The following is a 12,708-nucleotide window of genomic DNA, read 5'->3' on the forward strand; positions in this document are numbered from 1 at the left end:
TGCTCCTGCCTGACTTCTTAAGATCTTTTAATCCACTTGAAATGCAATAGCTGCTGATTTTCTTGAGGCCAGATCTTTTTTGTCATTTAAATCTCATATGATGTCAAAATCTCAGAAGCCATCACTGTTACACAATCTAATGTCTTTCCAGTCATTCTATACTACCTCACCTTCTTTAACTATATTGCAAAATACTTTCTTCTGTCAAATATTCTTAAGTTTGTTTGTTTTTTTCTGTCACCTTCCAGTAGAATGTAAGGTCTTGGAAAATAGGAACTTTGTATTCTTAATGCTTAGGACACTGCCTGACAATCACAGTACTCCAATAAATGTTTGCTGAATTAATGAAAGTGACAAATAAGGAATGGACACTGACATTCTGAAATTCAGGAAGTGAGAAATTACAGTGGAGGTAGGATGATCAGGAGAATTTTATTGAAAGGAGTGAGAATTGGTAAGGCTTTGAGAATTGAGTAAGACTAGTCAATAAGTAGATAAAGAGGGAATTCCAGGAAAAAAGGGTAGAACAAAGGTGTGAAGAGAGCAGTAAAAGTGATATACCTGGGAAAAGCAGGTAAACAGAAATTTTGTGAAGATTATGAGATGCGAATGAGTGGCAAATCCAAATTGCAGACATTCTAGAATACCAGGCTCAGAATCAGCATCGTTCTGTTGATTTTCAACTCCACCTATCTTTTTTGTTTTTAATTTATTTATTTATTAATTTTTGGGGGTACACCAAGTTCAATCATCTGTTTTTATACACATATCCCCGTATTTCCTCCCTTCCTTGACTCCTCCCCCTCGAGTCCCCCCCACCCTCCCTGCCCCAGCCTTCTAAGGCATCTTCCATCCTCGAGTTGGACTCCCTTTGTTATACAACAATTTCTCATTGACTATCTATTTTACAGTTGGTAGTATATATATGTCCGTGCTACTCTCTCGCTTCGTCTCAGCTTCCCCTTCACCCCCTGCCCCCTCCCAAACCTCGAGTTCTCCACTCCATTCTCTGTACCTGCGTCCTTGTTCTTGTCACTGAGTTCATCAGTACCATTTTTAGATTCCGTATATGTGAGTTAACATACAATATTTGTCTTTCTCTTTCTGACTTACTTCACTCTGTATGGCAGACTGTAGTTCTATCCACCTCATGACATATAGCTCCATCTCATCCCTTTTTATAGCTGAGTAATATTCCATTGTGTATATATGCCACATCTTCTTTATCCATTCGTTTGTTGGTGGGCATTTAGGTTGCTTCCATGTCCTGGCTATTGTAAACAGTGCTGCAATAAATATTACGGTACGTGTTTCTTTTGGGATTATGGTTTTCTTTGGGTATATGCCCAGTAGTGGGATTACTGGATCATATGGTAGTTCTATTTGTAGTTTTTTAAGGAACCTCCAAATTGTTTTCCATAGTGGCTGTACCAACTTACAGTCCCACCAACAGTGCAGGAGAGTTCCCTTTTCTCCACACCCTCTCCAACATTTGTTGTTTCCAGATTTTGTGATGATGGCCATTCTGACTGGTGTGAGGTGATACCTCATTGTGGCTTTGACTTGCATTTCTCTGATGATGAGTGATGTTGAGCACCTTTTTATGTGTTTGCTGGCCATCTGTATGTCTTCTTTGGAGAAATGTCTATTTAGGTCTTCTGCCCATTTGTGGATTGGGTCATTTGCTTTTTTGGTATGAAGCTGCATGAGCTGCTTGTATATTTTGGAGATTAATCCTTTGTCCGTTGTTTCATAGGCAATTATTTTTTCCCATTCTGAGGGTTGCCTTTTAGTCTTGTTTATGGTTTCTTTCACTGTGCAAAAGCTTTTACATTTCATGAGGTCCCATTTGTTTATTCTTGATTTTCTTTCCATGATTCTAGGAGGTGGGTCCAAAAGGATCTTGCTTTGATGGATGTCATAGAGTGTTCTGCCTATGTTTTCCTCTAGGAGTTTTACAGTGTCTGGCCTTACATGTAGGTCTTTAATCCAATTGGAGTTTATTTTTGGGTATGGTGTTAGGAAGTGTTCTAATTTCATTCTTTTACATGTAGCTGTGCAATTTTCCCAGCACCACTTATTGAAGAGGCTGTCTTTTTTCCATTGTATATTCGTGCCTCCTTTGTCAAAGATAAGGTGCTCATATGTGTTTGGGCTTACTTCTGAGTTCTCTATTCTATTCCATTGATCTTCCTTTCTTTTTTTGTGCCAGTACCATACTGTCTTGATCACGATGGCCTTGTAATATAGTTTGAAGTCAGGAAGCCTGATTCCACCAACTCCATTTTTCCTTCTCAAGATAGTTTTGGCTATTCGGGGTCTTTTGCATTTCCATACAAATCATAAGATTTCTTGCTCTAGTTCTGTGAAAAATGCCATTGGTAATTTGATAGGGATTGCATTGAATCTGTAAATTACTTTGGGTAGTACAGTCATTTTCACGATGTTGATTCTTCCAATCCAGGAACATGGTATGTCCCTCCATCTGTTTGTGTCGTCTTTGATTTCTTTCATCAATGTCTTAAAGTTTTCTGCATACAGATCTTTTGCCTCCTTAGGCAGGTTTATTCCTAGGTATTTTATTCTTTTGGTTGCAATGGTGAATGGGAGAGTTTCCTTAATTTCTCTTTCTGCTTTTCCATTGTTTGTGTATAGGAATGCAAGTGATTTCTGTGCATTAATTTTGTATCCTGCTACTTTACTAAACTCATCAATGAGTGCTAGCAGTTTTCTGGTAGAGTCTTTAGGGTTTGCTATATATAATATCATGTCATCTGCAAAGAGTGACAATTTTACTTCTTCTTTTCCAATTTGGATTCCTTTGATTTCTTTTTCTTCTCTGATTGCTGTGGCTAAAACTTCCAAAACTATATTGAATAATAATGGTGAGAGTGGACAGCCTTGTCTTGTTCCTGTTCTTAGAGGGAATTCTTCCAGTTTTTCGCCATTGAGGACAATGTTGGCTTTTGATTTTTCATATATGGCTTTTATTATGTTGAGGTAATTTCCTTCTATGCCCATTTTCTGGAGAGCTTTTATCATAAATGGATGTTGAACATTGTCAAAAGCTTTTTCTGCATCTATTGAAATGATCATATGGTTTTTATCCTTCAGTTTGTTGATATGATGTATCACGTTGATTGATTTGCGTATATTGAAGAATCCTTGCATCCCAGGGATAAACCCCACTTGATCATGGTGTATGATTTTCTTAATGTGCTGTTGGAGTCTGTTAGCTAGTATTTTGTTGAGGATTTTTGCATCTATATTCATCAGTGATATTGGCCGGCACTTTTCTTTTTTTGTGACATCTTTGCCTGGTTTTGGTATCAGGGTGATGGTAGCCTCGTAGAATGAGTTAGGGAGTGTTCCGCCTTCTGCTATATTTAGAAGAGTTTGAGAAGGATAGGTGTTAGCTCTTCTCTAAATGTTTGATAGAATTTGCCCATGAACCCATCTGGTCCTGGGCTTTTGTGTGTTGGGAGATTTTTAATCACTGCCTCAATTTCCGTACTTGTGATTGGTCTGTTCATGGTTTCTATTTCTTCCTGGTTCAGTCTTGGAAGATTGTATTTTTCTAAGAATGTATCCATTTCTTCCAGGTTATCCAATTGATTGGCATATAGTTGCTTGTAGTAGTCTGTCATGATGTTTTGTATTTCTGAGGTGTCCGTTGTTACTTCTCCCTTTGCATTTCTAATTCTGTTGATTTGCATCTTCTCCCTTTTTTTCTTGATGAGTCTGGCTAATGGTTTATCAATTTTGTTAATCTTCTCAAAGAACCAGCTTTTAGTTTTATTTATTTTTGCTATGGTTTCCTTCCTTTCTTTTTCATTTGTTTCTGCTCTGATCTTTATGAGTTCTTTCCTTCTGCTCATTTTGGGGTTTCTTTGTTCTTCTTTCTCTGGTTGTTTTAGGTGTAAGGTTAGGTTGTTTATTCGGTCATTTTCTTGTTTCTTAAGGTAGGACTTTATTGCTATAAACTTCCCTCTTAGAACTGCTTTTGCTGTGTCCCATAGGTTTTGGGTTGTTGTGTTTTCATTGTCATTTGTTTCTAGATATTTTTTGATTTCCTCTTTGGTTTCTTTAGTGATTTCTTGGTTGTTAAATAGTGAATTGTTTAGCCTCCATGTGTTTTTATTTTTTGCAGTTTTTTTCCTGTAATTGATATCTAGTCTCATGGCATTGTGGTCTGAGAAGATGCTTGATATGATGTCAATTTTCTTGAATTTGCTGAGGTTTAATTTGTGACCCAAGATGTGATCTATCCTGGAAAATGTTCCATGTGCACTTGAGAAGAAAGTGCAGTCTGTCATTTTTGGATGGAATGTCCTATAAATATCAATGAAGTCAAGATGGTCTAATGTGTCATTTAAAGCTTGTGTGTCTTTATTGATTTTCCATTTGGATGATCTGTCCATTGATGTAAGTGGGGTGTTCAAGTCTCCCACTATTATTGTGTTACTGTCGATGTCCCCTTTTATAGCTGTTAGCATTTGCCTTATGTATTGAGGTGCTCCTATATTGGGGGCATAGATATTTACCATTGTGATATGTTCTTCTTGAATGGATCCCTTGATCATTATGGAGTGTCCTTCCTTGTCTCTTGCAATAGTCTTTATTTTCAAGTCTAATTTGTCTGATATGAGTATTGCTACTCCAGCTTTCTTTTGACTTCCATTTGCATGGAATATCTTTTTCCATCCCTTTACTTTCAGTCTATATGTATCCATGGTCTGAAGTGGGTTTCTTGTAGGCAGCATATAGAAGGGTCTTGTTTTTGTATCCATTCAGCCAGTCTGTGTCTTTTGGTTGGAGCATTTAATCCGTTTACATTTAAGGTGATTATTGTCATGTGTGTTTCAATTACCATTTTCTTAATTGCTTTGGGTTTGTATTTGTAGGTGTTTTCCTTTTCTTGTGTGTCCTACTTAGAGAAGTTCCTTTAGCACTTGTTGTAAGGCTGGTTTGGTGGTGCTGAACTCTCTCAACTTTTGCTTCTCTGGAAAGCTTTTGATTTCTCCCTCAAATCTGAATGAGATTCTTGCTGGGCAGAGTATTCTTGGCTGTAGGTTTCTCTCTTTCAGGACTTTCAGTATATCCTGCCATTCCCTTCTGGCCTGCAGAGTTTCTGTAGAAAAGTCAGCTGTTATCCTGATGGGTTTTCCCTTATATGTTGTTTGTTGTTTTTCTCTTGCTGCTTTTAATAATTTTTCTTTGTGTTGAATTGTCGTTAGTTTGATTAATATGTGTCTTGGTGTATTTCTCCTTGGGTTTATTCTGTATGGGACTCTCTGTGCTTCTTGGACTTGGTTAATTATTTCCTTTCCCATGTTGGGGAAGTTTTCCACTATAACCTCTTCAAATATTTTCTCAGACCCTTTCTTGTTTTCTTCTTCTTCTGGGATGCCTATAATTCGAATGTTGGTACGCTTGATGTTATCACTGAGGTCTCTGAGACTGTCTTCTATTATTTTTATTCTTTTTTCTTTTTCCTGCTCTGTGGCATTTTTTTCCTCCATTCTATCTTCCAACTCACTTAGTCATTCTTCTGCCTCAGTCATTCAGCTGGTTATAGCATCTAGAGTATTTTTAATTTCACTTATTTTGTTATCCATTGCTGTTTGTTTTTCTGAGTTCTTGTGAACTGTTTCTTGTGTTTTCTCTATTTTGTTATTGAGATTTTGTATCATTTTTACTATCATTACTCTGAATTCTTTTTCAGGCATTTTTCCTTTTTCCTCCTCATTTATTTGGTCTTGTGGGTTTTTTTCCTGCTCCTTTGTCTGCATGGTGTTTCTTTGTTTCCTCATGGTTGTCCAAACTTTTGGGGTTGCTTGTCCTGGCAATAGAGGTGTTTATAGAAGACTGTCCAAGCCTCAGACTAATGTCCAAGTATTGGATTAAACAAATATTAAGTCTAGGAAACACATACATGTATAAGACACACAATTCCTGAATCCATTAGTATATAAGTCTCTAGAAAGACCTGACAGAACCCCAGTGTGCTATCAGATATTCAGAGAGAAACCCAACAGAAATTGACAACTGAAACGAACAAATCAGAGAGAAAAGCAAAAGCAAACACACAAACAAATAACCCCTTACACATACAAACATTAATCCAGGAGATTTTGTAAGCTAGGATCAAATATAGAAAAGAGCCAGAGTACCACCAGAGAGAATGGAGATTCTCAGAATGTAATTAGACAACTGTACTAAGAACTAAGATAAAGACAAAAACCTAATATTAAATAGCAAGGCAGTGCATCATCTGGAGAATAGAGCAAGGAGTCTGAGCAGACTGATAGTGTTGCTTATCAGTATGTTAAGATAAAATAAACTTAAAAAGGCTGGAAGAAAGGGGAACAGAAGAGTGTAGTGTGGTTGGAAATATGCAAATAAAAAGAAAGGAATAGAAATGTATAAAAGATAGGGATGAAAGGAAACTATGAGAGATATATTTTCCATACTACCAAAAACTTAGCTAGATATAGAAGTATATAAAAAGGCAAAAAATAAAAAATAAAAAATATCATTAAAAAATTATATTATAAAACTTGTAGATCCCTTAGGCCTAAGATCGTATTTAATAAAGACAAAAAAAAAAAAAAAAAAAAGAGAGAGAGAGAGAGAGAAAAAGAAAAATAAAAAAAATTCCAGAACTGATCCCAGAATGGAGCAGTTCAATAGGAATTGATAATAATATTTCTGTTTCCTTAGCGTTTCAGCTGTAAGTGTCCTTCTGCTTGCCTTGGGTTTTTTTGCATTATTCTGTGACCAGCAGAGGTTCCTTTATTGTTCATCTGTAAGCGTCAGTGTGTGGGTAGGGAGAGGGTACAATAGTGGCTCCTTCCTCTGGGAGTGAGTGAGCAGTGGTGCACTGTTGTTTCAGCCGGGCTTGGAGGTGCCTGTTGCAGAGGGATGCTGGTGGCTCAGGCATAAACAGAAAGTCTTAGAGTTGAGCCTCTCTCGGGTTTTTTTGTTGTTGTTGTTGCTTTTTTTTTTTTTTCCTCTCAGCAGCCTCCCTGCTGCCGGAGTTCCAAGGGGTTTTAATCTAGCCACGCCCAAGTGCCTGAGGGTGCTTGTTATCCCTGAGCACCTTAGGTGGCCCACAGGGCGTCTCTCCACTGCCTGCTGCACAGGCCCTGAAATAGAGAGAGAAGCTATGCGCGTGGCTCCTCCCCCCCGCCCGTGAGCCTGCAGCCTCCAGCCGCCATCATGGCCGGGCAGCTCTCAGGGGCAGGCACTCCTTGCCGTGGACCTCTTCCCTCCTGTCCTCTCGGTCCGTCACCTTACTGGGAACAATGTTTCTCACCCTGAACCAGCTCTCCGGTTCCCACACTCCCACTCCCGGACCCTCTGTTCAGCTGTGGATCGATGTCTCAATCCGGGAACGCTAAGCTGCGGTGCGGACCCTCCGTATGTTTCTCACTCCCTCCCGTCTGCCACAGCTCCGCCGCTTCACCCTCTTTGAGCCATTGTAGATGCCTCCCTACCGGTTATGTTGGGCTCCTTGTGGTCCTTTCTGGTGTCCGAGGCCGTCTGCTGGTGTTCAGCTGGTTCTCTGTGGGAATTATTGTGTCTTTTGGTGCATTCCCAATGCATCTGTGGAGAGGGATGCATTCCATGTCCCTCTACTTCGCCGCCATCTTTTTCCTCCTCCACCTATCTTTGAGGGTTTTAACGATGACCTCATTCTAAGCCTTCTGAGTGAAAGTAATACAGGCTGTTCCACCATCATTTTTTCCTTCCTTTATTTCCCAATGCAAATTTTGATGTCAGCTTTGTTGGTTCTGGTCCAATGTGTAGGGTGATTCTAGGTTATACCTATCTTCTGTGGTTGGAACTGCCACAGCAACCAAAGGAGAATAAAACTGAAATAAGTTTTCTCTGCTATCGAAAGAGGGGCCTTTGCTATCTGTATTTCCTCATCTGGCAGTGATGACAGCTTTTATCATCAACACAATTTTTTTGACTAGATACTTGGATTTTTCCCAGGGGCTATTTTCACATCAAATAAAGAAATCCCAATCCATAGGCAAAGAGAAGCAGAGAACAGAGTGGAAGCTGAAGCTGCTTTCTGTTCACCTGTTTGCTCTGAGAAATTCTCAATCATCTCTCCACCCACTGGAAATTAGATGTAAACAACAACAAATGACTTTTAAGAATCTGGCTGGGAGGTGTGAAAATGGAAATACAGTACTTTTCTTGTTGCTGTAGCTCAGATAAACAGCGGTAGTACTCCAGCAGAAATTTAAATGAGGTGCCTTTTATTTTTATTTATTTATTTATTTTTTTTAACTTTTTTTTTTTTTTGGGGGGGGGGGGGCACACGGGCTTAGTTGCTCTGTGGCATGTGGGATCTTCCTGGAGCAGGGATCAAACCCATGTCCTCTGCATTGGCAAGTGGATTGTTAACCACTGCGCCACCTAGGAAGCCCAAGGTGCCTTTTAAATGTGCTGCCCTGCCTTTCTAAATTGCCAAGCAGTATGAGGCCAGACTGGCCATACAAGGGAATTTGAAAACATATTATGTAAAATGCCTTTATCTTCTTCAATTCTAGCCTGTATGTATTATATTTTGTAATTGATGGGCATTAAATGGGCCCTGCTCATGCTGATTGATTTTTTGCAGGGTGAATTTGGATCATTGACAATGCATGTCTAAGAAAGCTAACAAAAACTCTGCACTTCCATCATTATAATAGACTTGATTGAGATAGTCTGATTGTCTTGCTGCCTGCTAAAATCTTATATAATTCCACCTAAATGGATGGGGTAGCTGAAGAAACAATGACTGGTGATGAAGAGAGAGCAAAGTGTTTTTCAACACTTTTGATGGAACAGAGGCTTTCAGTGACCCTTTTCTCAGTTGCAACACTCTTAATTATCCAGGGGCTTATTTTTCCTTCTTCCTCTTAAATGATTTTTCTTAAATTGATGCTTCTGTCAGACTGATAGGTCTTCCTGTGTGTATGTGTGTGTGTGTGTGTGTGTGCACGCACACATGTAGGGGGCAGATAAAGAAAAGAGGTGAGTCAGAGGTAGAGATAAGTGATGGGAATTCAAATAGGCTTAAATACATACTTACTATTTCTCTTCAGTAGAAATATCCTGAGTGTTTTTTATAAAACTTTATGACAATATCTTTACAGGTTAATAATCAGTTTGAAAATAAGGTTGCTGTTACATTTTGTAGTATGACTTTTGGGCAGAAAAGGAGTGTTTTGTGTATAGTCATTCTTCTTTCTTATACAAGTACACAGGACACAGTACTTCTCTGCTATCATCTTAGTTTCTTTTCTCCTTTGTTTTTTTTTTAGCTCAACAAAATTCACCAAAAATCCATGAAGGCTGGTGGGCATACAAGGAGGTGGTCCAGGGAAGCTTTGTCCCAGGTAAATGCACATTTATTCTTATTACTTTATTTTTAAGAAAATATATGAGTAAAATGTAGTATTATTTCTGGAATTTTGCATTTGCTACATGGCATGGAGTGTATTGCAAAAGGCACCATAGTCTGACTTATGTCTCAGATGACTACTCCTTCAAGAGAAAGTTTATTAAGTATGTGGTAATTTAACCAAGACTATGATTTTTCATCTGTGCTTACATCTTAAGGTTTTTCCATCTACAGGTGGCTCTGCCAGGGAGAGGGCAATTCAGGAGTCAGGGTTGAGGTTCTGTATGCTGAAATTTAGTTGAGAAAGAGCCATTTTTAATGTTAATGAAACAGAAAGAATGGGAAGGCTGACCATAGCAATGTGGCTTGCTGGGTTGCACGCTGTCTCTGATATCACTTCGGTAGCATTCATGGTCAGGACTTAGCAGATTGAGCCAAATACCAGATAAAAAATAATATGTGAAGTGGATGCTGTCAGTATGGAGGGAGAGAACTGAAAACAGGTTAGAGCCAGAAACATACCATAACTTTAGTTTCGAGGCTAAGTGGAGGGTCCTTGTCTTCCACTACTACTCTTATCCTAATCATAGTCTGCAGCCTTCTGCTGCTTCAAGACTTTTTTAGGGAAAGAGGCAAGAGAACGAGCATGAATGTTAAAAAGAAGGATGGAAAGGAAAGCAGGTGAGATATTTTGAAGTATTTTTAACTGCTTATATGTGAGAGGCTAAGAAATAAAGCTCTTGGAAGGAGTCAATGTGGGGTTCCAACTCAGGCACTGAAAACAGAGGGCCTCAACTGTCAGTTGAGGTCTTTGTAGTTGGTGGCAGGTGGGAAGGATGGTGCCCCCAGGTCACCTGCTTCATTCTTGGATGCTACGACTTCTTTTCCTGTTCTTCTGTAGAATTCATTATAACAGCTGTGCAGAGCTAAGCAAGTTGCTAAACTCCTCTGAGCATCACTTTTCTAATTCGTATTGTGGGACATTAATATGTACTTTGGAGCTTTTCAATAGGAGGAAAGCAGACATGGTGAGGAAGAGTGAATGACCTAGGGAAAAGCCAGCTGACTGCCAAATAGTTACATAAATTGGTATTATGAACTTGATAAATTTACTGTGGCACATTTATTCCTTGGCCCAGGGGGCATAGAAACTGGGCTTGATTAATTCACCCACAAATGATCAAGTTTCTTTCTTTTTTTTTTGTTACTTTATTTTTTTAACATACAATAAACTGCATATATTTAGAGTGTACAATTTGATATCCCATCTCCCAATTCATTTCCCCCCAACCCTCCCCTATTTCCCCACTTGGTGTCCATATGTTTGTTCTCTACATCTGTGTCTCTATTTTTGCCTTGCAAACCGGTTGATCTGTACCATTTTTCTATATTCCACATGTATGTGTTAATATATGATATTTGCTTTTCTCTTTCTGACTCACTTCACTTTGTATGACAGTCTCTAGGTCCATCTATGTCTCTACAAATGTCCCAGGTTCATTGCTTTTTACAGTTGAGTAATATTCCATTGTATATATATACCGTATCTTTTTTATCTATTCATCTGTTGATGGACATTTAGGTTGCTTCCATGTCCTGGCTATTATAAATAGTGCTGCAATGAACATTGGAGTGCATGTGTCTTTTTAAAATGTGGTGTTCTCTGGGTATATGCCCAGTAGTGGGATTGCTGGGTCATATGGTATTTCTATTTTTAGTTTTTTAAGGAATCTCCATACTGTTCTCCATAGTGGCTGTATCAATTTACATTCCCACCAACAGTGCAAGAGCGTTCCCTTTTCTCTACACCCTCACCGGCATTTACTGTTTGTTGATTTTCTGATGATAGCCATTCTAACCGGTGTGAGGTGATATCTCATTGTAGTTTTTTTTGTTTGTTTGTTTTGGACTTTCTCTCTCTCTCGCTCCTTTTTTTTCTTTAAGCTCTTTATTGGAATATATTTGCTTTACACTCTTGTACCAGTTTTTGAGGTATACCAAAGTGAATCAGCTGTATTTATACATATATCCCCATAGCCCTTCCCTCCCACGACTCCCTCACCCCTTCCTTTCCTGGCCCTCTAAGGCATCACCCATCATCAAGTTGATCTCCTTTTGTTATACAGCAACTTCCCACTAGCTATCATTTTACAGGTGATAGTGTAAATATGTCTATGTTACTCTCTCACTTTGTCCCAGCTTCCCATTTGCACCCCACCACAGCTCCATGTCCTCAAGTCTATTCCCTACATCTGTATCTCCACTCTTGCCCTGTCACAGGGTTCATCATTACCATTTCTTCAGATTCCATATATATGGGTTAGCATACGGTATTTGTTTTTCTCTTTCTGGCTTACTTCACTCTGTATGACAGTCTCTACGTCTATCCATCTCATTGTAGTTTTGATTTGCATTTCTCTAATAATTAGTGATGTTGAGCAGCTTTACATGTGCCTTTTGGCCATTCGTATGTCTTCTTTGGAGAAATGCCAATTTAGGTATTCTGCCCATTTTTTGATTGGGTTCTTTGTTTTTTTGATATTGAGCTGGATGAACTGTTTATATATTTTGGAGATTAATCCTTTGCCTGTTGAATCGTTTGCAAATATTTTCTCCCATTCTGAGGGCTGTCTTTTCGTCTTGCTTATAGCTTCCTTTGCTGTGCAGAAGCTTGGAAGTTTCATCAGGTCCCACTTGTTTATTTTTGCTTTTATTTCCATTACTCTAGGAGGTGGATCAAAAAAGATCTTGCTGTGATTTACGTCAAAGAGTGTTCTTCCTATGTTTTCCTCTAGGAGTTTTATAGTGTCTGGCCTTATATTTAGGTCTTTAATCCATTTTGAGTTTATTTTTGTGTATGGTGTTAGGAAGTGTTCTAATTTCATTCTTTTACATGTAGCTGACCAGTTTTCCCAGCACCACTTATTGAAGAGGCTGCCTTTTATGCATTGTATATCCTTTGCCTCCTTTGTCATAGATTAGTTGACCGTAGTTTATCTCTGGGCTCCCTATCCCATTCCATTGGTCTTTATTTCTGTTTTTGTGCCAGTACCATACTGTCTGGATCACTGTAGCCTTGTAGTATAGCCTGAAGTCAGGAAGCCTGATTCTACCAACTCCATCTTTCCTTCTCAAGATTGCTTTGGCTAGTCAGGGTTGTGTTTCCATACATATCATAAAAATTCTCATTCTAGTTCTGTTGAAAAATGCCATTGGTAATTTGATCAGGATTATTGAATCTGTAAATTGCTTTGGGTAGTATAGTCAATTTCACAATGTTGATTCCTCCAAACCAAGAATGT

General features: G+C 38.8%; 1 protein-coding gene across 1 annotated transcript in view; it reads left to right on the top strand.

Moving 5' to 3' along the window:
- Nucleotides 1–12,708, top strand: part of CA10 (carbonic anhydrase 10) — a 702,035-nt gene that overhangs the window by 102,223 nt on the left and 587,104 nt on the right. The window contains exon 2 of the mRNA XM_057717015.1: nucleotides 9,327–9,401. Coding sequence (XP_057572998.1) covers nucleotides 9,327–9,401 — 75 coding nt within the window. The remainder of the gene's footprint in view (nucleotides 1–9,326; nucleotides 9,402–12,708) is intronic.

This window comes from Hippopotamus amphibius, chromosome 17 (genome assembly GCF_030028045.1).
Source record: "Hippopotamus amphibius kiboko isolate mHipAmp2 chromosome 17, mHipAmp2.hap2, whole genome shotgun sequence".
Taxonomy (NCBI): Eukaryota; Metazoa; Chordata; class Mammalia; order Artiodactyla; family Hippopotamidae; genus Hippopotamus; species Hippopotamus amphibius.